This window comes from Rana temporaria, chromosome 6, assembly GCF_905171775.1.
Source record: "Rana temporaria chromosome 6, aRanTem1.1, whole genome shotgun sequence".
Classification (NCBI taxonomy): domain Eukaryota; kingdom Metazoa; phylum Chordata; class Amphibia; order Anura; family Ranidae; genus Rana; species Rana temporaria.
In genome coordinates, this window is record NC_053494.1 from 10,954,826 (window position 1) to 10,982,605 (window position 27,780).

At 48.3% G+C, this 27,780-nt stretch overlaps 2 protein-coding genes across 2 annotated transcripts in view; both read left to right on the forward strand.

Moving 5' to 3' along the window:
• The first annotated feature begins 91 nt into the window (after positions 1–91).
• PAGR1 (PAXIP1 associated glutamate rich protein 1) lies at positions 92–7,100 on the forward strand. The gene is made up of 4 exons (XM_040356148.1): positions 92–240; positions 3,126–3,580; positions 3,699–3,781; positions 6,148–7,100. The coding sequence occupies exons 2-4, from the start codon at positions 3,126–3,128 to the stop codon at positions 6,324–6,326; spliced, it is 717 nt and encodes a 238-aa protein (XP_040212082.1). The 5' UTR covers positions 92–240; the 3' UTR covers positions 6,327–7,100.
• Positions 7,101–25,717: 18,617 nt separating this feature from the next.
• The window catches only part of LOC120943066 (major vault protein), a 44,976-nt gene continuing 42,913 nt past the window's right edge, over positions 25,718–27,780 (forward strand). The window contains exon 1 of the mRNA XM_040356150.1: positions 25,718–25,824. The gene's annotated coding sequence lies outside the window, so the exon portion shown is untranslated. The remainder of the gene's footprint in view (positions 25,825–27,780) is intronic.

Consider the following 27,780-nt stretch of genomic DNA (forward strand, 5'->3'; position numbering starts at 1 on the left):
CGGGCCGCCATGTTTGCTGTGGGCACTGGTAGGTTCAACGCACCGGAAGTGGGCTTGTAGCTGTTGAAAGCACTGGTGACAGTTGAGAGAGAGAGAGAGAGAGAGGGGAGAAGGGCGGAAGTGACGTTGAGCACTAGCAGGCGGCTAAACAGAGTGGAGGGAACATGGTGGCTTATGGTGTGTCTGTATTCTGATGAATGGTGAAGTGACAGCAGTGAGAAGAGCGGGACTGACAGCACAGTGAGTGACACCATCATATGTATAGATGGGGGAAGGGCTGTCCCTGCACTGATTATACCTGGGGACCTGACATGATAATAGTATGACTGGTACACATGTTTATATTACACTCTCCATGTGTGTAGCTTCGGATTCATTGGGGAAGAATTCAAATGTGTTTTCATTTCTACCTGTGACCCCATTATAGCTTTCCCCTCACGTCCTGTTCCCACTGTGGAGATTTTCCCTCACTTCCTGTCTCTGTGACCCCCCATTATAGCTTTCACTTCCTGTTCTACCTGTGACCTCATTATAGCTTCCCCACCCACTTCCTGTTCCCACTGTGGAGATTTTCCCTCACTTCCTGTCTCTGTGACCCCCCCCCCCCATTATAGCTTTCACTTCCTGTTCTAACCGTGACCCCATTATAGCTCCCCCCCACTTCCTGTTCCCACTGTAGTGATTTTTCCCTCACTTCCTGTCTCTGTGACCCCCCCCCCCCCCCCATTATAGCTTTCCCTTCCTGTTCTACCCGTGACCCCATTATAGCTCCCCCCACTTCCTGTTCCCACTGTAGAGATTTTCCCTCACTTCCTGTCTCTGTGACCCCCCCACATTATAGCTTTCCCTTCCTGTTCTACCCGTGACCCCATTATAGCTCCCCCCCCACTTCCTGTTCCCACTGTGGAGATTTCCCCTCACTTCCTGACTCTGTGACCCCCCCCATTATATCTTTTACTGTCTATTCTACCTTTACAGGGGTTGTAATCCTTCTTTTTTTTCACCTTAATGCATCCTGTGTATTAAAGCGGTTGTATACCCGCTGAACTTTTTTTTTTTTTTTAACCCTAAAGCAAAAGGAATAATGAGCTAGTATGCACCGCATACTAGCTCATTATGAAATACTTACCTTTAGAACGAGGCATCAGTAACTTACCTGGTCCGCGCCGAGGGAGATGTCTTCCGGGTATCGCGGCTCCACCGCTGTGAGTGGCTGGAGCCGCGATGTCGTCACTCCCACGCATTGCGCGCGCGGGAGACTTCTTCCCGGCAGGATCCGGGGTAATTCTGGGCCTTAAACCGAAAATCCCCTGTGCGCATGCGCCGTTGCTGCATTCAGCGGCGCATTGCGAGGTGAATATCTACTAAACCAGTGATGGTGAACCTTGGCACCCCAGATGTTTTGGAACTCCATTTCCCATGATGCTCATGCACTCCGTATTGTGACCGCCGCAATGTCACGGTCACAATAAAAATCGCTGATCGCCGCCATTACTAGTAAAATAAAATAAGTAAAAATGCCATAATTCTATTCCCTATTTTGTAGACGCTAGAACTTTTGCGCAAACCAATCAAATACGCTTATTGCGATTTTATTTTTTATTTTTATTTCTTACCAAAAATATGTAGAAGAATACGTATCGGCCTAAACTGAGGGGAAAAAAACGTTTAAAAAAATTAATAAAAATAAAATTATGTTTTTTTTTTTAAATCAAAAAGTAAAAGATATTGCATTTTTTTCAAAACTGTTGCTCTATTTTTGTTTATAGCGCACAAAATAAAAACCGCAGAGGTGATCAAATACCACCAAAAGAAAGCTCTATTTGTGGGAAAAGAAGGACGCCAATTTTGTTTGGGAGCCACGTCGCACGACCGCGCAATTGTCATTCAAAGTGCGGCAGCGCTGAAAACTAAAAATTGGTCTGGGCAGGAAGGGGGTGAAAATGCCCGGTATGGAAGGGGTTAAACAAAAAACCTTGAACCTTTAATATCACTTTTAATGTTTGGGGGTTTTAGGCAGGGGAAGGACCCGGCCAGGTTTTGCGATTCGGCACTGCGTCGCTTTAACAGACAATTGCGCGGTTGTGCGACGTGGCTCCCAAACAAAATTGGCGTCCTTTTTTTCCCACAAATAGAGCTTTCTTTTGGTGGTATTTGATCACCTCTGCGGTTTTTATTTTTTGCGCTTTAAACAAAAATAGACCGACAATTTTAAAAAAATGCAATATTTTTTACTTTTTGCTATAATAAATATCCCCCAAAAACATATATAAAAAAAAAACATTTCCTCAGTTTAGGCCGATACGTATTCTTCTACCTATTTTTGGTAAAAAAAAAAATCGCAATAAGCGTTTATCGATTGGTTTGCGCAAAATTTATAGCGTTTACAAAATAGGGGATAGTTTTATTATTATTATTATTTTTTTTTTTACTACTAATGGCGGCGATCAGCGATTTTTTTTTCGTGACTGCGGCATTATGGCGGACACTTCGGACAATTTTGACACATTTTTGGGACCATTGTCATTTTCACAGCAAAAAATGCATTTAAATTGCATTGTTTATTGTGAAAATGACAGTTGCAGTTTGGGAGTTAACCACAAGGGGGCGCTGTAGGCGTTAGGGTTCACCTAGTGTGTGTTTACAGCTGTAGGGGGGTGTGGCTGTAGGTCTGACGTCATCGATCGTGTCTCCCTATAAAAGGGATCACTCGATCGATGCAGCCGCCACAGTGAAGCACGGGGAAGGTGTGTTTACATACGACTCTCCCCGTTCTTCAGCTCCGGGGAGCGATCGCGAGGGGGCGGCTAGAAACGAATAGCCGCGCCCTCGTCCCGAATCGCTCCTGAAGCCACGGGAACCGCCGCATGTACCGGGGGGGGGTCCCGACCCACGTCTAGGCAGGGACGTACAGGTACGCCAATGTGCCATTCTGCCGACGTATATGTAAATGCGCGGTCCGTAAGTGGTTAATTACCACAGCCGTTTCATCTGAAGGAAATCCTGAAAACATGACCTGTCGGGGCGCCTTGAGGACTGGAGTTGAGAAACACTGGTGTAGACTGTAATACACCTCCTGTATACCGTCCTATCAGAATGTGAATGTCTATTTTGTCCCCGCACAGATGCAGGAAGCCTCGGAAGATGGGGAGCAGAAGGTGACGGCCGGTATGGAGTCCCTGGCTGTGAAGGAGGAGGAAGAGGAAGGAGAAACGGAGGAACAGAACCAGGACCAGAAGGAGGAGGGGGAAGAAGAAGAGGCGGAGGAGGAGGAGAGGGAGAAGGAAGAGGGCGAGGCGGAGGAAGAAGAACAGGACCGGCAGGATGAGGAGGACGAAGAAGAGGAGGAGGAGGATGATGAAGACTGGTGCATTCCGTGCAGCGATGATGACGTGGAAGAGACGGAGGGCTGGATGCCGCAGACGGAGGACATCAAGCGCCTCTATGAGCTGATCGCCAGCGAGGGGAGCCTCCCGCTTCAGGTGGACATTCTGGCCCGTCGACCTCCGACTCCGGAGCCGGATCCTGAGGATGAGGAGTCTGACCAGGAACAGGAGGAAGAGGAGGAGGAGGAAGAGAGGTGGGTGGATTTTTATAAATTGTATAGTACAGCACCAGGTAGGTATAGAGTGAGATCTATATAGTGTTATGTAAAGCAGATGTGACAAAGTTTCCGTTTTTGTCCTTTTCGTCTGCAGGCCGCATGTTCCCACCGAGTTTGACTTTGACGATGAACCGGTCACCCCGAAAAATTCAATGATTGACAGAAGAAGAACGCCCGGTATGTACGGGGATAATGGACTGGGTGGGGATTGGGAAGTGTCTCCTATGTAGATAAAACTGAAGTCATGGGGGCTCTATTCCATGTAGGACACCAGGGTGTTTACGTCACACTGCTCTGGTACTCTTCATCAGATGTATTCTATTGCATACAGTCAAGGCATTTCAGCCAAACTGTGTGTCATGCTGAGGGTCGAGGTTCTGGTGAATGTTCCATGATATTCAGGTTGAGGGTGAGGGTGGCGCGCTGAGAGGGCCCAGGGTGAGGGTGGCGCGCTGAGAGGGCCCAGGGTGAGGGTGGCGCGCTGAAAGGGCCCAGGGTGAGGGTGGCGCGCTGAGAGGGCCCGGGGTGAGGGTGGCGCACTGAGAGGGTGAGGGTGGTGCACTGAGAGGGCCCGGGGTGAGGGTGGCGCACTGAGAGGGCCCGGGGTGAGGGTGGCGCACTGAGAGGGTGAGGGTGGCGCGCTGAGAGGGCCCGGGGTGAGGGTGGCGCACTGAGAGGGTGAGGGTGGCGCGCTGAGAGGGCCCGGGGTGAGGGTGGCGCGCTGAGAGGGCCCGGGGTGAGGGTGGCGCGCTGAGAGGGTGAGGGTGGCGCGCTGAGAGGGCCCGGGGTGAGGGTGGCGCACTGAGAGGGTGAGGGTGGCGCGCTGAGAGGGCCCGGGGTGAGGGTGGCGCGCTGAGAGGGCCCGGGGTGAGGGTGGCGCGCTGAGGGCCCGGGGTGAGGGTAAACGCTATAAATTTTGCGCTAACTAACAGATAAACGCTTATTGCGATTTTTTTTTTTATTATTATTTATTTTTTTTACCAAAAATATGTAGAAGAATACGTATCGGCCTAAACTGAGGAATTTTTATTTTTATTTATATATATATTTTATTATTTTATTTTATTATTATTTTTTATTATAGCAAAAAATAAAAACCACAGAGGAAAAAAAAAAAAAAAACAGGGGATAGTTTTATTGCATTTTTATAAATTTTTTTTTTTTTTTACTTCTAATGGCGGCGATCAGCAATTTTTTTCGTGACTGCGACATTATGGCGGACACTTCGGACAATTTTGACACATTTTTGGGACCATTGTCATTTTCACAGCAAAAAAAATGCATTGTTTACTGTGAAAATGCAAATTGCAGTTTGGGAGTTAACCACAAGGGGGCGCTGAAGGGGTTATGTGTGACCTCATGTGTGTTTACAACTGTAGGGGGGTGTGGCTGTAGTTGTGACGTCATCGATTGTGCTTCCCTATAAAAGGGAACAGACGATCGATGACGGCGCCACAGTGAAGAACGGGGAAGCCGTGTTTACACACAGCTCTCCCCGTTCTTCAGCTCCGGGGACCGATCGCGGGACTCCAGCGGCGATCGGGTCGCGGGCACGCGCCCCACGGCTGGGTACTAGCACAGGACGTACCTATACGTGCATGTGTCCAGCCGTGCCATTCTGCCGACGTAAATGTGCAGGAGGCGGTCCTTAAGTGGTTAAAGGGGTGGTTCCCCTAAAAATAAACTTTTAACATTGCATTTCCCACATTAATCACAATTAGAATCGGCTGGTTTTATAAAAAAAAAAAACGTCCGTACGTACTGTTTGCTATATATACGTTCTCACCGCCACTTCCGGGTACAATGCTGGGGCTGGGCGTTCCTAATTGATGGACAGGCATCCGACCGACGCATACATCGCATCACGAGATGCCGAAAGAAGCCGAACGTCGGTGCGCATGCGCCGTATAGAGCCGCACCGACGTTCGGCTTTTTTCGGCATCTCGTGACGCGATGTATGCGTCGGTCGGATTGTGATTAATGTGGGAAATGCAATGTTAAGTTTATTTTTAGGGGAACCACCCCTTTTAAAGAGACTTCTAGTCCTCTTATACTTACCCAAGCCCTATCTCGATCCAGTAATGTGCATGAGAGCAGCGGTTCTCCCGGGTCTCTCTCTCTTCACTGGTACACACAGCAGCAGGAGCAATCAGTCACAGCCATTGAGCCAATAAGGAGAGAGTGGGGGGGTAGGGCCAAGCCCCGCCCTGTGTGTGTGTGAATGGATAATGTCCATTTACAGGAACATGGCTTGGAAGAAAGAGGCTCGCTATTGGGGGGGGAACTCAGTAGGGGGGAGGATCCAGGACCACCAGCGGGGCACCCCTGAAGAAGAGGATCCAGGGCTGCTCTGTGCAAAGTCATTACACAGAGCAGGTAAGTATCACATGTTTGTTTTTTTATTTATTTTTAAATGACAAGCTTTACAATCACTTATAATACAAGAGCCATCGTGGAATTGCTGTCAGTAACATTGTCATTGATTTGTTGTATAATGCGACTTTCATTTCGAACATCCAATAACTGTTGCCCTTGTTCCTCAGTGAGGAGCAGCCAGAAGAGGGAGGCCAGGCTGGATAAGGTTCTATCGGACATGAAGCGTCATAAGAAGATCGAAGAGCAGATCCTGAAAACGGGGCGCGACCTCTTCGATATGGACCCTGACTCTGTACCCACGCCGAAACGCTCCTCCGCAATCTTCCCCCGACAGAGGAAATACTGAACTAGTGGGAGATAGAGACTGGAAGGACACGGGTGGGGGGGGGGCGGGCTGCCCGTCCATTCATTTGGTTGTGAACATTCGATGGATGAGGCTATGTTCTGAGAATTCTTGACCAAGAGCCAGCACTGTCATCTGGAACACAAACATTTAAAAATGGCTCCGCCCGTGGCAGCAACCGTCTTCATCTCTGAGATCCGTCTTTTCCACTCAAGACCTGTAGACATTTAGGCTGCACTCTGACGCGTTCTTCTGTTCTTCTTCCTTTTTTTTTTTTTTATTGGCACCAGACAAAGTTGGACATCTCCTTCTCTGCTGGGCATGGCTCCGCCACTGATGCGTTTTGTCCACAATATGGACTTGGGCACAGAGCTTTAAAGCCATAGGTCTTCAAACTACGGCCCTCCAGTTGTTCAGGAACTACAATTCCCATCATGCCTAGTCATGTCTGTGAATGTCAGTGCTTTACAAGGCCTCATGGGATGTGTAGTTCTACAACAGCTGGAGGGCCGTAGTTTGAGGATCTCTGTTCTAAGCCAATATTGGGGGTGGAGTTGTCTGATTAGATTTTGTCTGGTGCCAATAAAGTTTGTTGTGATTGAACAACAAAACAGAGTGAACTGCGTCCTGAATGTTCACACACCATCGCCTGCAATGCGGAAGGCACGGCAATCAAGACTTCTGATGGAGGGAATCTTGTTAAAGCCCAACTCCAAACTTTGTTCTCTTCCACCTCCCTCCCTCATTGTGCCCCCTACTGGCATTTTTTTTTTTTTTTTAAATCTATACTTGCCTTTTCCGAAATCCTCATGCTGGCTATATATGGTGCTGCAGGGGACTTGGCCTCTCCTCGGGGATGGCCGGTCCTCATTGGTGCAGAGAGCAGCACTGAGGGGATGATGTCTGTGTTACACAGTAAATGCAAATCTCCGGGGCAGGGATCTCCAAACTACGGCCCTCCAGCTGTTGCAGGACTACACATCCCAAGAGGCATTGTAAAAGTCTGACATTCACAGACATGACTAGGCATGATGGGAATTGTAGTTCCTGAACAACCAGAGGGCCGTAGTTTGGAGGAGACCCCCTGCTCCAGGGTGACGTCCCTGCACTCAAGGTATGTCCTCGGTTCTCCAAGCTGAACAAAGCGAGGGCAACAAGGAGGAGCGAGGACATACCTTGAGTGCAGGGACGTCACCCTGGAGCAGGGGTCTCCTCCAAACTATGGCCCTCCAGTTGTTCAGGAACTACAATTCCCATCATGCCTAGTCATGTCTGTGAATGTCGGAGTTTTACAATGCCTCATGGGATGTGTAGTCCTGCAAAAGCTGGAGGGCCGTAGTTTGGAGGAGACCCCCGCTCCAGGGTGACGTCCCTGCACTCAAGGTATGTCCTCGCTCCTCCTTGTTGCCCTCGCTATGTTCAGCTTGGAGAACCGAGGACATACCTTGAGTGCAGGGACGTCACCCTGGAGCAGGGGTCTCCTCCAAACTACGGCCCTCCAGTTGTTCAGGAACTACAATTCCCATCATGCCTAGTCATGTATGTGAATGTCAGAGTTTTACAATGCCTCATGAGATGTGTAGTCCTGCAAAAGCTGGAGGGCCGTAGTTTGGAGGAGACCCCCTGCTCCAGGGTGACGTCCCTGCACTCAAGGTATGTCCTCGCTCCTCCTCGTTGACCTCGGCTTTGTTCAGCTTGGAGAACCGAGGACATCTTGTGGCAGAGGAGAGGTAGTGTAGGTTGCAGCCTGAACTGGAGGACGTTTTTTTCTTTTTTGGCGAATGAAATGAATCCTGAGTTGGGGTTTACTTGATTGTTCTGCCAAATGTCTCTTCGAACAGTCACGCCTTTGCCCAAGTTCACGCTGAGCTGCGGGAATGACGCTGAACTCGCACGATTTCACTCCCGCATGTCCGTCCCGATTTCGGCTGCGATTTCAGACATCTGTGCGGGTTTCTGCACAGATGTCAATGGAAATCGCACCCGAAATTGCAAAAAAGTAGTACAGAAACGACTTTTTGAAATCGGCGCAAATGCAGCGTCGCACCGATTCGGGCGGGGACATTGCCGGCAATTGCCCCCAATTTGACATGTCAAATCGCACGATCTGAACCAGGGCTGTCTCTGTCAAATGTTTTCTTGGATTGCCTACTTTCAATTTCAGGATATCAATCAGATTTTGTAATGCATGGGGGGTGCGCAACCTGTGGCCCTCCAGCTGTTGTGAAACTACAAGTCCCATCATGCCTCTTCCTTTGGGAGTCATGCTTGTAAACGTTCAGCCTTGCGATGCCTCATGGGACTTGTAGTTCTGTATTGTCTAGAGCAGGGATTCTCAAACTACGGCCCTCCAGCTGTTCCGGAACTACACATCCCATGAGGCATTGTAAAACTCTGACATTCACAGGCATGATGGGAATTGTAGTTCCTGAACAGCTGGAGGGCCATAGTTTGAAGACCCATGGTCTAGAGTGCCATAGGTTGAAATGGGAATGTTCTAATGGGAAACATTTGTGTTGTGATGGGGGTCGCACAGTCAGTGTCATGATTGGACAGTTTACCTGAGAAGTTATTTGTGGTGTGACATTCACATTGTACATGCTTGTCATATTCTGTACTGTGATCTGCCTACGAGTCTCTGTCTATGTAGCATTATGTGGCTGAGTCGCCTACCTAGCTAAATCACTGCTGAAAAAAAAAACAATCAGCCTCATAAGGTGGGTATTGGTTTTGGTAAGTGAGAGCAGAAGAAAAGCTTTGCCTTGTTATAGAGGAACTATAAAGCACATCCACCGTGTAGCACCACTAATCTGAAAGAAGCAGATAAAGCCTCGTACGCACAATTGGATTTTCCGACAACAAATGTGTGATGGAAGGGTTTTGTCGGATAGTCCGACCGTTTGTACGCTCCGTCGGACATTTGTTGTCGGCAATTTCCGACCAACAAATGTAGGCTGGCATGCTCTCAAATTTTCCGACAACAAATGTGTGCAGTGGGATTATCCGATCGTGTGTCCTTTGGAATAAAGTACAAACGCGCCATAGCACAACATTAGCAGAAGTTGCCCAAAGGGTGGCGCTGAAGAGCTGAAAAACCACAATGTTTTGTGTATGTTGGCTAAAAAAAGTTCTGCCGTCTGTATGCAGAACAAATTCGTGGTCAGCGCCCTTCGCACAACATTCCACGTATTTGTCCGATGGAAATCCGATCGCGTGTACAAAGGCTTAAGAATGACGTGCTGTATATAGCTTAAAAAAAAATCCTGTATGTGGCTTCCTAATTTAGAGACGGTGCAAACCACAAGAGAAAGGACAAGGTGTTCTTCAGTGTGAATGAAATGTTCGTTGAATGGCGCCGGTATGATTTGTATATGAAGAGGGGGGAGGGGGTCCTTGCAGATATCTTGTGAGCTGATCCCGTCCTGTTTCTAGCTCACTGTGGACTTCGGAACACCTTCACTGTATTTTATTGAGGGTGGAGGGGGTCTGTAGTCCTGTACTAAACGTCCTGCTCACCCATGGATATAATGTGGCGAGGGAAAGATGTCATCTCAGAAAAGGGAATGTGTTACTGACCTGAAAATTAAAGGCATAGTAAATGTTTAAAAAACGAAAACAAATGCAGCCATGCTCATGCACACTTAGGGCTGGGAAAAAAATCTATTTGAATCGAGTTGCGAGGGCAAATCGATTCAAAGTTTGATCAAATCGATTTTTTTCGCTTTCTTTTTTTTCCATACGTTGGCGCTCCGCGGACTAGGCCGAAGCCGCTGCCTCGCCTTAAAATCCTGCTCGCCGCGATCCTGGGAAAAGGGATCCGCGATCCTGAGATCGCGGCGAGCTGCGGGCAGGATTTTTTTTTAGGCGAAGCGGCGGCCTCGCCTAAAAAAAAAAAATTCTGCCCGCAGCTTGCCGCGATCCCTTTTCCCAGGATCGCGGCAGACTAGGCCGAAGCCACGGCCCCGCCTAAAAAATCCTTCCCGCAGAGAGCCGCGATCCTGGGAAAAGGGATCGCGGCAAGCTGCGGGCAGAATTTTTTTTTTTTTAGGCGAGGCCGCCGCTTCGGCCTAGACTGCGGCCTTTTCCCAGGATCGCAGCGGATTAGGCCGAAGCCACGGCCAAGTCGACGCATTGAACGCATTGAAATTTTTTCTCGGCTTGTTGTAGTGTTGTAGGTCACCGCGTTCTCGACGGTCAGAATTGGGTGTGTCCGTGTGTATGCAAGACGAGTTTGAAATGGAATTCCATCGGAAAAATAAACACGGTTTTCGTGTCGGAATTTCTGATCGTGTGTACGGGGCATTAGGCAGAGAAATAAAAGCTTAGATGCCTGTAAAAGCAGCGTTTTTTTTTTTGGAGCTGCAGTGTGCACGACACCCAAAGGACTGGTAAGCTGCTGCAATTTATATAAAAAAATTCTATTGTTTAGATATATTTTAAAGCAGATCTTCACCCCTTCCTCCCCCAACCCTGTATATACGCCGCTGTATACTGTATGGAGCCGAGGCAATTTATACAGCATTCTCTGCGAGTGCGCCTGTTAGTGAATACATGGTTCCTTTTGGGCCAGCTTGGCCCAAACAAATCTAAATAGACATTAAATGGTGAGTTGGGCTTTAAATGAGGATGGAGATGGAAGATAACCCTTGGAGTAAAGCAAGTCATCAATGGAAGGTTCTCCCAACAGCTTCCTCTGTATGGAACCAGTATTGTAATTATGTGTATGTTGCTGATGCCATGTAAATAAATGTGTGTTTTTTTTAAAAAAATGTTGTGGTTTATTTATCTGCAGTATCTAGTTTTGGCCAAATGGTGGTGCTATAACAGAGCAGGTTTCATGCCGTTGCGTAGGGCTGGGGAAAAAAAACGATTTGAATAGAGTTGGAGCCCAGGTTCACACTGGGCTGCGGGAGTGAAGCCGTGCGAGGTTCAGCAGGTTTCTGCACAGATGTCAATGTAAATCGCGGCCCGAAATCGCAAAAAGTAGTACAGGAACTACTTTTTGAAATCTGTGCAGCGCCGCAGGTGCCATTGCCGGCAAATGCCGCCGATTTGAGATGCGATTTGACATCTCAAATCGCATCTCAAATCGTACCCCAGATTTCAAATCGCTTTTTTTTTTTATTTAATTTTTTTTTCATAGGACTGGCGCTCCACAGTTGTCCGGCCGCCATAGGAGAGACCTATCAAAGTGGGCCAGTCTGGATGAAGTCCAGGGCCAAATTTTTGTCCCAGTCCAGCCCTGGCCTTCAGCCATTTTGAATTCTGTACTACCGCTGCCTCATGATGACTCTTTCAGGTCCAGGGCCCCAGGGGGGAGAGGTCAGCTATCGGTAAAGCCCGTCTCCGGTGTTTAGCCACGGGCAAAGGGCACAGGTGTCCCGCTTGGCACCGCTGCCGAAAGCCTGTCAGACTCAGAGGGTGACAGTTGCTGCGGCTGGGTGGTGCAGTATGAACATTTCGGGCAGGGCCAGGGGAGGTATGCTTGGAACTCAGACTTATTGTAGGCCGGGCATTTGCCCCCGAGCACCTACGGCACTACAGTAAGTACAGTAAACCCATCTCCAGTTTTTACTGGTCCTTAGAGATAATAATGCATCCTCGTGATTCCTGGAGGACCGCACACGTAAGCCGGAGCTTTGCATAACAGCAGGACATGAAAATCACCTGGATAGGACATAATTGATGCTTCCAACCGCAGTAAACAAATGTCCCCAGGCCACAAACACACCCATAGCAACCGTTGCCGGGGCGAGTCAGTTTACGCAGGGATTAACTCTTCCCGCACGCACCTTCATCTGTATACACGGTCGTCCTGGTGACACCTTTGGGCTCCTTGTTTTAGGAAGGTGTGTAATCATAAAGAAGGTCAGAGGTCACCTTAGGGTTGCCACCTTTTTTTCAAGTCAAACCCGAACACTTTAACGGCGCACAGCATTTTTTTTTATACACATATATTGCTAATAAATAACATTTATAATCCTATGAAGTTAAAGCGGGGTTCTACCCGCGATTTTTTATTTTTTTTTAAGTCAGCCAAACACGTAGCTGCTGACTTTTAATAAGGACACTTACCTGTCCTAGGCGCCCGCGATGTCGGCCCCCCGAGGCCGATCGCTCGATCCTGGCAGCTCCAGGCGCCGCCATCCTTACTGAGGGAAACAGGCAGTGGAGCCTTGCGGCTTCACTGCCCGTTTCCTACTGTGCATGCGCAAGTCTGGCGGCGCTTTGTGAATTGGCGGCTGCTTTCTGGGATACACACAGTTCCCAGAAAGCAGCGCGCCCCATTCCCCAGAAGACAACGCGGGGAGGACGAGGAATAGGGTTGCCACTTTTTCTTCAAGCCAAACCCGAACACATTAGCGGCGGACATCAAAACATTATTTTTTTTTTTTTAACTACACTCTTTAGGATTGTAACAGACATGGGACACCTTTGGGTGCTCCAAAAATAATAGTAAAGCAGGGTGCCTAGTGCCCCCTCACCCTCCTGTCAGGCCTTTTTCCGAGCCACATTCCTGTCTGAATAATGTCTCCGGGTTTTAGGCGGACTGAAACGCGGACACATGATTTAAAACTCTGACTGTCCGGGTGAATTTCCAGACAGGTGGCAACCCTAGGTCGCGCCTGGGTCTCTGAGAGTCATAGAGATTTCCGGGGACCATCTGTCCCTCGGTTTTATCTATGGTTTCCTTCTGGTGTCGGTGGATTCCTTCTCTGGCTCGCGAGCCCGTTGAAGCACTGGAGGGCGGTGTCTCCTCACGCCACCAGTAAGAACGATCAAGTGGCTGAACTGCCGCTTTGATTGTTCCTATGGTGTAGAGAAGAATCGCAGGCTGAAAAAAATGATATCTGGATGATGCCTACAGCTGCACCCATCATTCAGATATCACCACTGAAAGCCGAGGACGTCATATGACGAACCGCGGTATGAAAGTGGTTAATAAGTAAACGAATATTAAAGAATATATTAAAGGGTTATTTCACCTTACCCAAAAAACTGCCTATGCAGGTAAGGGGTGTCTGTAGATAAAACCAGACTGTGCAGCTCCAACTGAAGTTGAATAATGTCCTTGCTATAGGTGTGTAGGCCATTTATGTACCTCATAAAGCCTGCTGCTCAATTTTCTTGGTGGGGGTGGGGGGGTCATCACAGTCATTTGCAGGTTTAGTTTTGGTCACCAATCAACAAGAAGGACATTCTAGAATTAGAAAAAGGAATGCAATTAATATTGCGACTGGAGGGCCTCATCTATGGAACCATTACGTAAAATACTTATTTACCTTTGAAAGGGGGCAATTAAGAGGAGACATGATCAATATCTTTAAGTTAATCAGTGGTGACTGTAAAGCCGGTAACAACGTGTGTAATCCTAGATCCATGACGGGGACACGTGGACACAATTTAGGGCTCGTGGAAAGGAGGTTTAACCCTTTCACTGTCATAGATGTAAATACTACCTCCATAGCAGCACAGCCCTGGAGCAGTCATAAGTACTATGACCATGGCAGCATAGCCCTAGAGCAGGCATGTCCAAAGTACGGCCCGCGGGCCAATCGCGGCCCGCATTTCGGTTTTGAATGGCCCGCCTGGTTGTTTGGACACATATATCTTTTGTGGCCCCCGACGATCTCCCAGTGCCGGGGCCACAAAGATGTATATGCCTTGGAGGACAGGGAGGAGGCGGCACGAGCGCTATACACACACACAGGAGAATTTCCTGTGTACAGCCGGCCTCTGTAATAGGAAGTCCCGTCTCTGGCGTTGCCATTGGACGACTGTTCTGTCCATTAAAGGAGGTGGGACTTTCTATTAAAGAGGCCGCCTTGTAAACAGGAAATTTTCCTGTAGATAATCTTTGGCGCTCGTGAGTGCATTCCTGGCAATGGTGCGTGCATTCCTGGCAATGGTGCGTGCATTCCTGGCAATGGTAGATCTGCAGATGGGCACCTGTGAGGCTACAGATGGGCAATGACCCTTATTTTGCTTCACAGTTCTTTATTTAAAATGAAAAAAAAAAAAAAAGTCCTGAAACTTCGCTCTTAAAGTGAAGGTGCATGTTATACGCCAATAAATACAGTATATTCAAATAATATGCCCCATCTCTTTACTCACACACAGACACAAAGGCAAGAGAATTATTGTTGGGCAGTGTATTGGTGCTGGAACGAAACACACTTAGACCAAATTTTTATGGTTCAAAGAATGTCAGGCAAAAAGATCGGCCCTCACGCATGTTCACTTCATCAAATCTGGCCCTCTTTGAAAAAAGTTTGGACACCCCTGCCCTAGAGCAAACATTAGTACTATGTTCGTGGCAGCACAGCCGTGGTGTAGACATAAGCACTACGGGGCAGATCCTCAAAGATCTGCACCGGCGCAGCGTATCTGAGATACGCTACGCCGCCGTAACTTACCTGGCTTTGGTTTGAATCCAGAAAGAATTTGCGCCGTAAGTTACGGCGGCGTAGTGTATTTCTCGCGGAGTAAGGGCGCGGAATTCAAATGCGGCGAGTAGGGGGCGTGTTTCATTTAAATGAAGCGCGTCCCCGCGCCGGACTAACTGCGCATGCCCCGTCCGTCAAAACTCCCAGGGTGCATTGCTCCAAATGACGTCGCAAGGACGTCATTGTTTTCGTCGTGAACGTTAATGGCATCCAGCCACGGACGACTTACGCAAACGACGTAAAATTTTTAAAATTATACGCGGGAAAGACGGCCATACTTAACATTGAGTACACCACCAGATAGCAGCTTTAACTATACGCCGGAAAAAGACGAACGGAAACAACGTAAAAGAATGCGACGGCCGCTCGTACGTTCGTGGATCGTCGGAAAAAGCTAATTTGCATACTCGACGCAGATTACGACGTGAACGCCGCTCAGCGGCCGCCGGAAAATTGCATCTTAGATCCGACGGCGTACTAAGGCGTACGCCTGTCGGATCTAACACAGATGCCGTCGTATCTTGTTTGGTGGATACCAAAACAAAGATACGACGCGCAAAATTTGAAATTACGCGGCGTATCAACAGATACGCCGGCGTAATTTCTTTGAGGATCTGCCCCTACGTCCGTGGCAGCACAGCCCTGAGCAGACGTAAGTATTACGTCCGTGGCAGCACAGCCCTGGTGCAGACCTAAGTACTAGGTCCCCGGCAGCACATTCCTGGTGTAGAGTATAGATGGATCATAAATGGAGCATTGATATATCATAGATGGAGCATAGGATGAAAAATAGTCTAGATAATTAAATTACCATAAAATGATCATACAATATAGATGGGTGATAAATCTATTATGCATGGATCATAGATGTATAGAAAATAGATCAAAGAATGATCATAAAAGGATTATAGATAGATGATAGAAATATCATTGATGGATCATAGATGGAGGATACTGTACAAGGATCATAGATGGAGGATACTGTACAAGGATCATAGATGGAGGATACTGTACAAGGATCATAGATGGAGGATACTGTACAAGGATCATAGATGGAGGATAATGTACAAGGATCATAGATGGAGGATACTGTACAAGGATCATAGATGGAGGATACTGTACAAGGATCATAGATGGAGGATACTGTACTAGGATCATAGATGGAGGATACTGTACTAGGATCATAGATGGAGGATACTGTACAAGGATCATAGATGGAGGATACTGTACAAGGATCATAGATGGAGGATACTGCACAAGGATCATAGATGGAGGATACTGTACAAGGATCATAGATGGAGGATACTGCACAAGGATCATAGATGGAGGATACTGTACAAGGATCATAGATGGAGGATACTGTACAAGGATCATAGATGGAGGATACTGTACAAGGATCATAGATGGAGGATAATGTACAAGGATCATAGATGGAGGATAATGTACAAGGATCATAGATGGAGGATACTGTACAAGGATCATAGATGGAGGATACTGTACAAGGATCATAGATGGAGGATACTGTACAAGGATCATAGATGGAGGATAATGTACAAGGATCATAGATGGAGGATACTGTACAAGGATCATAGATGGAGGATACTGTACAAGGATCATAGATGGAGGATACTGTACTAGGATCATAGATGGAGGATAATGTACAAGGATCATAGATGGAGGATACTGTACAAGGATCATAGATGGAGGATACTGTACAAGGATCATAGATGGAGGATAATGTACAAGGATCATAGATGGAGGATACTGTACAAGGATCATAGATGGAGGATACTGTACAAGGATCATAGATGGAGGATACTGTACTAGGATCATAGATGGAGGATACTGTACTAGGATCATAGATGGAGGATACTGTACAAGGATCATAGATGGAGGATACTGTACAAGGATCATAGATGGAGGATACTGCACAAGGATCATAGATGGAGGATACTGTACAAGGATCATAGATGGAGGATACTGCACAAGGATCATAGATGGAGGATACTGTACAAGGATCATAGATGGAGGATACTGTACAAGGATCATAGATGGAGGATACTGTACAAGGATCATAGATGGAGGATACTGTACAAGGATCATAGATGGAGGATACTGTACAAGGATCATAGATGGAGGATACTGTACAAGGATCATAGATGGAGGATACTGTACAAGGATCATAGATGGAGGATAATGTACAAGGATCATAGATGGAGGATAATGTACAAGGATCATAGATGGAGGATACTGTACAAGGATCATAGATGGAGGATACTGTACAAGGATCATAGATGGAGGATACTGTACAAGGATCATAGATGGAGGATAATGTACAAGGATCATAGATGGAGGATACTGTACAAGGATCATAGATGGAGGATACTGTACAAGGATCATAGATGGAGGATACTGTACTAGGATCATAGATGGAGGATAATGTACAAGGATCATAGATGGAGGATACTGTACAAGGATCATAGATGGAGGATACTGTACAAGGATCATAGATGGAGGATACTGTACAAGGATCATAGATGGAGGATAATGTACAAGGATCATAGATGGAGGATACTGTACAAGGATCATAGATGGAGGATACTGTACAAGGATCATAGATGGAGGATACTGTACTAGGATCATAGATGGAGGATACTGTACTAGGATCATAGATGGAGGATACTGTACAAGGATCATAGATGGAGGATACTGTACAAGGATCATAGATGGAGGATACTGCACAAGGATCATAGATGGAGGATACTGTACAAGGATCATAGATGGAGGATACTGTACAAGGATCATAGATGGAGGATACTGTACAAGGATCATAGATGGAGGATACTGTACAAGGATCATAGATGGAGGATACTGTACAAGGATCATAGATGGAGGATACTGTACAAGGATCATAGATGGAGGATACTGTACAAGGATCATAGATGGAGGATACTGTACAAGGATCATAGATGGAGGATACTGTACAAGGATCATAGATGGAGGATACTGTACAAGGATCATAGATGGAGGATACTGCACAAGGATCATAGATGGAGGATACTGTACAAGGATCATAGATGGAGGATACTGTACAAGGATCATAGATGGAGGATACTGCACAAGGATCATAGATGGAGGATACTGTACAAGGATCATAGATGGAGGATACTGTACAAGGATCATAGATGGAGGATACTGTACAAGGATCATAGATGGAGGATACTGTACAAGGATCATAGATGGAGGATACTGTACAAGGATCATAGATGGAGGATACTGTACAAGGATCATAGATGGAGGATACTGTACAAGGATCATAGATGGAGGATACTGTACAAGGATCATAGATGGAGGATAATGTACAAGGATCATAGATGGAGGATAATGTACAAGGATCATAGATGGAGGATACTGTACAAGGATCATAGATGGAGGATACTGTACAAGGATCATAGATGGAGGATACTGTACAAGGATCATAGATGAGGATACTGTACAAGAATCATAGATGGGTCATTTGTAGATCATAAATTGATGATAGAACAATCATAAATGGATCATAGATAGATCATATGTAGATCATGGAAGGGTCATAGAAGAACATAGAAGGATCAAAGTTAGATTATAGAATGATCATAGATGGATCAAACAAGGTACATATGTATATTATAGAAGGTTCATAGATGGATAATAGAGAAATTATAGATGATAGATCATAGAAGGGTCATAGATTATACTTGGAAGATAGATGGATCATAAACGAATCCTTGGTAGATCATTGATAGATCATAGAAGGATCATAGGTTTCTCAGTTCTAGATGTATAGAGGGCCTCGTGGACGAGGTCAACAGTTTTTTGGGCTTATAGCTATACCAGACCATTGTTTTTTTGAAAAACAAATACAGTACATCCTTTTGGGGTGCTTTGTACATTTTTGTTCCAGTTCTGCGCAGTAATCTATTGTGAAACAACGTTGCCTCTGTAACAAAGACCCCTCTCTGCTGCTCTCTCTCCTTGTGCAGGGTGGCTGGTCTTGTCTCCGCCCCCTCCTGTAGTTTTCTGCAGGCAGCCTGCTGGGCCCCTCCCACAGCTTCTGTCTCTGCACAGGCTATGTTCTGCTACTTTTTCAAAGTAATATCTCGGGTTGGCAAAGGCATTTGGTGCGCACTGCGCACAAAGTGAGTTTATTTCCTTTGTGTCTCCTTTGCAGAGCTTTTTTTTCTCAGAAAATAGGTGCAGGAACTCAACCACGACCCTGTTCAGATTTCACAAACGGTGGAAGGGTCTTAAGGGGCATTAAATACCAGGATTGCATTACATACAGAGTGCAGAGTTCAGGGGGGTTACACACAGAGTGCAGAGCTGTCACTTGTAAACACAGAAACCAGACTTCTGTGTTTACAAGTGATTGTGGTGAGCAGGCACCAAAGGGTCTGAGCCAGAGGTGGTGGAACTGAGTTCCCCCAAGTTCCCCCTGAAAAAAATCCCTGCTCCTTTGAATATATTTAAAGCTTTTGTGCCCGGAGTTCAGCTTTAATCTTTTTCTTTGTTTTTTTTTTTGGTGTTTTGAATTTTTTTTCTTTATATTGACTATTAATAGAAATAATAAAGTTGATGTTTTTTTTTCGTGAATTTTCGATGCAACTTTATTGGTCCAGTTTTTATTTGTGTTGAATACGGTTAAAAATCTTCTAAACGGTAGCTCTTAGAAATTTGGCATTTGAAGTGAAGCGATAGCAAGGCAGAGCCTGCAGGCTGTCTGTCACTCATAGGTGTTATTGGGTTTCTCACGCACGAACGGTGAGAATGTCCGTCTTTGATGTCACTGTAATTGTAGTGAATGCGGTAGTCCGACCTTCCCTTTCCATTGTGCGGCACCGCTCCCTAACTCAAACATCTCCTCAGTTAGCTTTTTGGTCAGTAAAATGTGGTTCAACCTGATCTACGCCCAGCAATGACACAATGACACTCCCACAGCTTTCTATATTCGGATCATTTGTTGAACCCTCACAATGGCAGCCACGTTCCTGTGTGATCGGATGTTCATTCTCTCCCTTTGCATGCAGAGTTCTCCCTTTGCTCATCTTCCTTTCAATGCAAATGTTTGCAATCAGCAGTTTGGTTTGCGCAGCCTGATTGTGATGGCCACACATATTAAACTCCTCTGGTACAATCTCCCTTCGCCAGGGCCGCCATCAGGGGGGTACAGACATTACACCTGTAAGGGGCCCCATGGTCCCCAGGGGTCAGGCTGGCCCCCCTCACGTTTTTATTTTAAAAAAATGTTTTGCATTACACCTGTAAGGGGCCCGATGGTCCCCAGGGCCCCTTACAGGCCCAGCTGGCCACCCTCCTGTTTTTATTTTTTTTAATTACATGTTTTTTATTTTACACCTGTAAGATGGTCCCGAGGGCCCCTTACAGGCCCGGTTGGCCCCCCTCCCAGGGCCGGATTTGCTCTCCCTGCCGCCCCAAGGCCAGGTTCCGCAATGCACCCCCTCCCCGCCAACCAAACTACCCCCACCCCCCAAATCAACTGAAAATGGCAAGCGGGTGGCAGGGGCGGCATGGTTAGTTCAAATATTTTTTGTTTCTTTTTTTTTTTACTTTTTAATCACTTTTTTATTTATTTTTATTTGTAGCTTGTCATTTACTCTTTCTTATTATTGTATAATTTTCTTATTATTTTTAATATTATTTTTCTTATTCTTTACTTTTTAATTACTTTTTTATTTTATTAATTTAATTATTATTTCTTAGTATTTCCCCCACACTACATTTAGTCCTGCTAGAAAGCAACTTACCGCCATTAACTGTATGTTCCGGGCGTCGGGGGACTCCATGCCCGAGGCCATGCCCGAGGCCTTGTGGGAAATCCGGGCCTGGCCCCCTCCCATTTTTATTTTTAATTTATTTTTATTTTTTTGCATTGCTCCTGTAAGGGGCCCGATGGTGACCAGTGCCTCACCTCACCCCCCCCTCTCCGCCCCCCGCTTATTATCTTACATCAGGAGAGAAGAGATTACACTTGTTTTTTTTCCGTCAGAACCCTCCCCGGGTTCTCTGCTCTAGGGGGGCCCTGCCAAAAGCTGTGTAAGGGGCCCCAAAATGTGTGATGGCTGCCCTGCCCTTCACATGCGAGCGTTTCGTGAGCGTGTGTAAAATTGCACGTTTGTTGTGTGTGTATTGGCGCTACACGCAAAGGGCAGTCCACTCGTTTTAATGGGCTTTGGTATACGCGCCAAATGCGCCAAATCAGCTCATGTAACTTTTTGAGCATTGAGGTTTGCGCATTTTTTAGCCGTGAGCTTTGACTCTTTTGTTGAGTGTTTCTTTCACTTGAAAAAAAAACAACGCATGTCTGTTTGCCACATTTGGACTTCCATGGACAATGAATAGCCAACGCAAGCACAGCATACGTTTTTCTGTGCATTTTGTAAACGTGTGCAAAATTGCTCGCTTTTATATGCGTTCACGGAACGCAGCCGTAGACCTACCAAGAACGATGTAGTATAAGGGTCTGTGTGATTAGATAAGTTGGACAAAGTGAATACAGTCTTGCATCTTCCATGATTAAGGCCTGACGGCCGAAACGCGTTGGATTTCTTTTTGACTGCTGTTCATATGCAATAATAAAACAATGTTTTAGCTGACTTTCATAGCACCAGCCTTTCTCGGTTTGCCCCCATCACACTGGTTTGGTAAATTTCAAAGAGATTGTTTTTAACAGGCCCCTTTTCCCACTTCCGGGAGACGGGCCGCGGCCGAATATCCTCTAAGTTCGGCCCCCCTCCTCTGGGCCAATTAGAAAGTGCAGCACGCTTCGTGAAAGGCTTCACTGTCTGGTTCCCTTACCAGGAATGGTGAGTGCCCTAACATTAAAAGTCAGCTATCTGCCATAACAATGGTATTTTTATTCACTGCCTCAGTGGTGGATTTGCCACGAGATCACTTTTATGGGCGGCGGGAGAGGTGCACGCCCCTCTCGGGCATCTCCGACGCTTATCGGAGCGGTTAGAAGCGGTGGAAACTATCCGATCCCCGGGATGGGTGGGCAGGAAGTTGAGTGAGGGCAAGATGGCCACCACCTGACTCTATGTGCAAGTCGCGCCCACACATGTGAGGTATTGCCACGTTTGTTAGAGCGAGAGCAATATTTCTAGCACTAGACCTCCTCTGTAACTCTAAACCGGTAACCTGTAGATATTTTTAACCATCACCTATGGGGATTTTATAGTGCCAAAGTTTGTCGCTATTTCACGAGCGCCTGCAATTTGAAGCCTCACATGTTGGGTATCAATTTACTGAGCGTAACATTATCTTTCACATCATAGAAAGAAATTGTGCTGATTTTACTGTTTTCTTATTTTTAAGTAAAAAAAAAGTGTATTTTTGCCCCCCCCCAAAAAAATACGTTTGTAGGACCACTGCACAAATACGGTGTGACATAAAGTAGTGCAATGATCTCCATTTTATCCTCTATGGTCTCTGCTAAAAAAATATATAGGGCCAGATCCACGTAGCGCGGCGCATTTTTAAGTCCGGCGTAGCGTATCTCAAATACACCACGCCGCCGTAACTTACAGCGTATTTTCCGTATCCACAAAGAATTTGCGCTGTAAGTTACGGCGGCGTAGTGTATATGTGTCGGCGTAAGGGCGCGCAATTCTATTCACTAAGTTGTGGGCGTGTTTTATGTTAATACGTCTTGACCCCACATAAATGCCTTTTTTTTTTAACGGCGCATGCGCCGTCCGTGGGGGTATCCCAGTGCGCATGCTCCAAATTAACCCGCAACAAGCCAATGCTTTCGACATGAACGTAATTCTAGGCAAAGCCCTATTCGCGAACGTTTTACGCAAACGACGGAAAATTTGACGCTGGCCTGACGTCCATACTTAACATTGCGTACACCTCATAGACCCAGGGGTAACGTTACGCCGAAAAAAGCCTTGCGGAAACAACGGAAAAAAATGCGCCGGCCGGACGTACGTTTGTGGATTTGCGTATCTAGCTAATTTGCATACTCGACACGGAAATCAACGGAAGCGCCACCTAGCGGCCAGCGTAAATATGCACCTTAGATCCGATGGCGTACTAAGACGTACGTCAGTCGGATCTAGACCAGCTTCAGGCATATCTTGTTTTGTGGATACAAAACAAAGATACGCCGGAGCAACCTAGAAGTTACGCGGCGTATGAATAGATACGCCGTCGTAACTTCTTCGTGGATCTGGCCCATAATGTTTGGGGGGTTCTAAGTAAATTTCGAGCAATAAAAACATGATTTTAACTTGTAAACAACAAGTGTTAGAAATAGGCCTCGGTCTTTAAGTGGTTAAGAACAAATGCTGACATACGCAGCATGTAACATGTAACATTACCACAACACGGCCACTAAGACTTGTGAGTGGTGGTGGTGGCGGCGTGGTGCGCATGTTATCACATGTAAAATGCATTACTGAGTGGCAGTGACCATTATTTTGAATGAAATCCCAGCACACTAAGCATTTGGGGGATTTCATGAAACAATGCACAGTGTTCTGTTACAAAAAGGGTCACATCTGACTTTCGCCATGTCACTGTCAGTGGGAATTGCTGCCACCAGACATGACTAGTGTGGGTGTCTATGGGGCTGTCACTGGATCTGTGTGACTCCATTCTCAGTCATACTGGACGTCCACTGAAGCTGGGGGCGGGGCGATGATGTCATCCATGTGAGCCGGAAGAGGGAAATCTCACACAGGACTGAGACTCTGAGCAGAGCTCTGTGAGTTTTGGGGGCAGGGAAGCCTAATGAATGGGGGGGGGGGATATGAAGCCTGAGGAGGACAACATTGTGAAGCCTGAGGGTGGGATGACAGCATTGTGAAGCCTTAGGATGTGAGGAGAAGGGGGCCCTTTGAAGCCTGAGGATGTGGTAGGGAGGAGTTGTGAAGCCTGAGGGGGTGTTATGAGGCCTGGGGATGTGAGGAGGAAGGAGTTGTGAAGCCTGAGGGTGGGGGGAGGAGGACAGCATTGTGAAGCCTGAGGATGTGAGGAGAAGGGGGGCCCTTTGAAGCCTGAGGAGGAGGGAGGAGTTGTAAAGCCTGAGGATGTAAGGGGGTGTTGTAAAGCCTGAGGATGTAAGGAGGAGTTGTAAAGCCTAAGGATGTGAGGGGGTGTTGTGAGGAGGAGGGAGGGAGGAGTTGTGAAGCCTGAGAAGGAGGGGGGGGGCATGTGAAGCCTGAGGATGTGAGAAGGGGGGGGGGCTGTGAAGCCTGAGGATGTGAGAATGGGGGGGGCTGTGAAGCCTGAGGATGTGAGAATGGGGGGGGGGCTGTGAAGCCTGAGGATGTGAGAATGGGGGGGGGCTGTGAAGCCTGAGGATGTGAGAAGGGGGGGGGCTGTGAAGCCTGAGGATGTGAGAAGGGGGGGGGCTGTGAAGCCTGAGGATGTGAGAAGGGGGGGGGCTGTGAAGCCTGAGGATGTGAGAAGGGGGGGGGGGGCTGTGAAGCCTGAGGATGTGAGAAGGGGGGGGGCTGTGAAGCCTGAGGATGTGAGAAGGGGGGGGCTGTGAAGCCTGAGGATGTGAGAAGGGGGGGGCTGTGAAGCCTGAGGATGTGAGAAGGGGGGGGCTGTGAAGCCTGAGGATGTGAGAAGGGGGGGGGGGCTGTGAAGCCTGAGGATGTGAGAAGGGGGGGGCTGTGAAGCCTGAGGATGTGAGAAGGGGGGGCTGTGAAGCCTGAGGATGTGAGAAGGGGGGGGGGGGCTGTGAAGCCGAGGATGTGAGAAGGGGGGGGCTGTGAAGCCTGAGGATGTGAGAAGGGGGGGCTGTGAAGCCTGAGGATGTGAGAAGGGGGGGGCTGTGAAGCCTGAGGATGTGAGAATGGGGGGGCTGTGAAGCCTGAGGATGTGAGAAGGGGGGGGCTGTGAAGCCTGAGGATGTGAGAAGGGGGGGGGGGGGGGGCTGTGAAGCCTGAGGATGTGAGAAGGGGGGGGGGCTGTGAAGCCTGAGGATGTGAGAAGGGGGGGGGGCTGTGAAGCCTGAGGATGTGAGAAGGGGGGGGGGGCTGTGAAGCCTGAGGATGTGAGAAGGGGGGGGGGCTGTGAAGCCTGAGGATGTGAGAAGGGGGGGGGCTGTGAAGCCTGAGGATGTGAGAAGGGGGGGGGCTGTGAAGCCTGAGGATGTGAGAAGGGGGGGAGCTGTGAAGCCTGAGGATGTGAGAAGGGGGGGCTGTGAAGCCTGAGGATGTGAGAGGGGGGGGGGCTGTGAAGCCTGAGGATGTGAGAGGGGGGGGGGCTGTGAAGCCTGAGGATGTGAGAAGGGGGGGGGAGCTGTGAAGCCTGAGGATGTGAGAAGGGGGGGGGCTGTGAAGCCTGAGGATGTGAGAGGGGGGGGGGCTGTGAAGCCTGAGGATGTGAGAAGGGGGGGGGGGGCTGTGAAGCCTGAGGATGTGAGAATGGGGGGGCTGTGAAGCCTGAGGAGGAGGGAGGGAGAAGTTGGGGCCATGTGAAGCCTGAGGATGTGTGTGTTGGGGGGGGGGAACCGCGCAATTGTCAAAGCGACGCAGTGCCGAATTGCAAAAAATGGCCTGGTCATTGGGCAGCCAAATCCTTCGGGGCTGAAGTGGTTAATGTGAAAAGAATGAGTTTGATTTCTTTCACTATCCACAAAAACTTCCAATACAGAACAGGACAGGACAGGTCCTCTTTCTTTATTTTATTTGTCATCCATACAGAGAAATAAACAATTTCATGAATCCATCAATCATTGGAGTTCCAGCGAATCCGTTCAATATCCAATCACCAGCATTCCATCCACAGAAAACACAATCCCTATTATTTGGGACGGTCCCCCTTGTGTCTCTTGTATTCCCTGACAACTGACTTTACTAAGAAGAAAATCCTCTACATATCTGAAGAGGAGAAAGTAGGCTGAAGGTTGGACTGTCCCTTTAAAAAGCTGATGTTGGTGCAGTGACACCCCCAGGGGCGTGTCCTCTGTCTCCTTAGCCCCTCCTCCCCTTCACACCCCTGTCCTCCCTGAGATCCAGCACAGAGCAGGGACACAGGTAATGTTCTCTCCTCTCTGGGGGGGTTACAATCCTTTCCCCTTCTTTAGGGGTCTCCCCCCCCCTTTCCTCTCTGTTGTACCCCTCTGAATGTAGATTCCAGGACAGAGGGGGTGGGGGGATTCCGGGAAGGGGTGGGGGGGGGGTCTTGGATGACCGTCCCGGAGTAGATCGGAGCTGCGTACACCCTAAGGTGGGGAGGAAGTGGAAGATTTTTTGTAGCAGAAACTTTTTCATTTAATTTGTTACATTTGTATCTTTCTGATTCTGAGCTGCCCTCTTAAAGGGCCAGTCCACCCACCAGGGACAGGGATCAGAGGAGGACAGGTTGTACCGCCCACTGTTCAGGGAACTGGAGCTGGAATTTTTTTTTTTCCCAGTCTAACGCTCTCCCAACTGAGCTTTTTTTTTGCTTCGGAAGGGTTAGTCCTCCCCATGAATGTATTTAATGATGCAGGAGGAGTGAGACTCCTCTGATGGGGTCATCTCGCCCCTTTCAGATGCCTGTAGCTGGCATACCAGTGTTGGGTGGAGTACCCGCTCCCCTGTGCTTGTGTGTCAGTGCAGAGAGGTGGTGACAGGGCGATGACTGTGTCACCTTTGGGCAATGGCAGCTGCAGCAGTGAAGACCCTATGCTGGAAAATGCAGCATGCCTGGCTGTCTGTGACCAGTACTTTTGTCTATCCTCGGAGATTAGAAAGTCAGAGCTCGGTGAGAAGTCCTGCGTGCTTCCTTCAGTGCTGAAGCCAGAGGATGAGCTTGACAGCCAGGCAACCAGCATTGTAATAGCAGCAATGGCAACCTACATATTCTTATGGTACAGGTTCCCTTTAATAAGCAGAGGCGTGTGATTGGTCTGCTTCTTAACAGGCTGGTTCTTGTAGTTCCTCAGCACTGGATTCTATTCATATGCACTGAGTTTCACATTGACCCTGGGAGGGTTTGGGGGTGCATGGACCCTGGGAGGGTTTGGGGGTATCTGCTATGGGAGGTTTTGGGGGTGAATGGGCCCTGGGAGGTTTTGGGGGCGCATGGGCCCTGGGAGGGTTTGGGGGTATCTGCTATGGGAGGTTTGGAGGTGCATGGACCCTGGGAGGGTTTGGGGGTGCATGGACCCTGGGAGGGTTTGGGGGTATCTGCTATGGGAGGTTTTGGGGGTGAATGGACCCTGGGAGGGTTTGGGGGTGCATGGACCCTGGGAGGGTTTGGGGGTATCTCTTATGGGACCCTGGGAGGGTTTGGGGGTATCTGCTATGGGAGGTTTTGGGGGCGAATGGGCCCTGGGAGGTTTTGGGGGCGCATGGGCCCTGAGAGGGTTTGGAGGTATCTGCTGGGGAGGTTTTGGGGGTGCATGGACCCTGGGAGGTTTTGGGGGCGCATGGACCCTGGAAGGGTTTGGGGGGTATCTGCCCTGGAAGGGTTTGGGGCACATGGACCCATGTGAGGGTTTTGGGGGCACATGGGCCCTGGAAGGATTGGGGGGGGCATGGACCCCTGGGAGGTTTGGAGGCGCATGGACCCTGGGAGGGTTTGGGAGTATCTGCTATGGGAGGTTTGGAGGCGTATGGACCCTGGGAGGGTTTGGGGGTGCATGGACCCTGGGAGGGTTTGGGGGTATCTGCTATGGGAGGTTTTGGGTGCGAATGGGCCCTGGGAGGTTTTGGGAGCGCATGGGCCCTGAGAGGGTTTGGAGGTATCTGTTAGGGAGGTTTTGGGGGTGCATGGACCCTGGAAGGGTTTGGGGGGTATCTGCCCTGGAAGGGTTTGGGGCACATGGACCCATGGGAGGGTTTTGGGGGCACATGGGCCCTGGAAGGATTGGGGGGGGCATGGACCCCTGGGAGGGTTTGGGAGGCGCATGGACCCCTGGGAGGGTTTGGGGGGGCATGGACCCCTGGGAGGGTTTGAGGGCGCTTGGACCCCTGGGAGGCGCATTGAAACCCTGGGAGGTTTGG

Excerpts from the sequence above, each read along its gene's own strand:
- PAGR1 (XM_040356148.1), top strand. The coding sequence starts at position 3,126 with ATGCAGGAAGCCTCGGAAGATGGGGAGCAGAAGGTGACGGCCGGTATG. Across the intron at positions 3,581-3,698 it reads GAGGAGGAGGAGGAAGAGAG|GCCGCATGTTCCCACCGAGT; the intron begins GTGGGTGGATTT and ends TTTCGTCTGCAG. Across the intron at positions 3,782-6,147 it reads TGACAGAAGAAGAACGCCCG|TGAGGAGCAGCCAGAAGAGG; the intron begins GTATGTACGGGG and ends CTTGTTCCTCAG.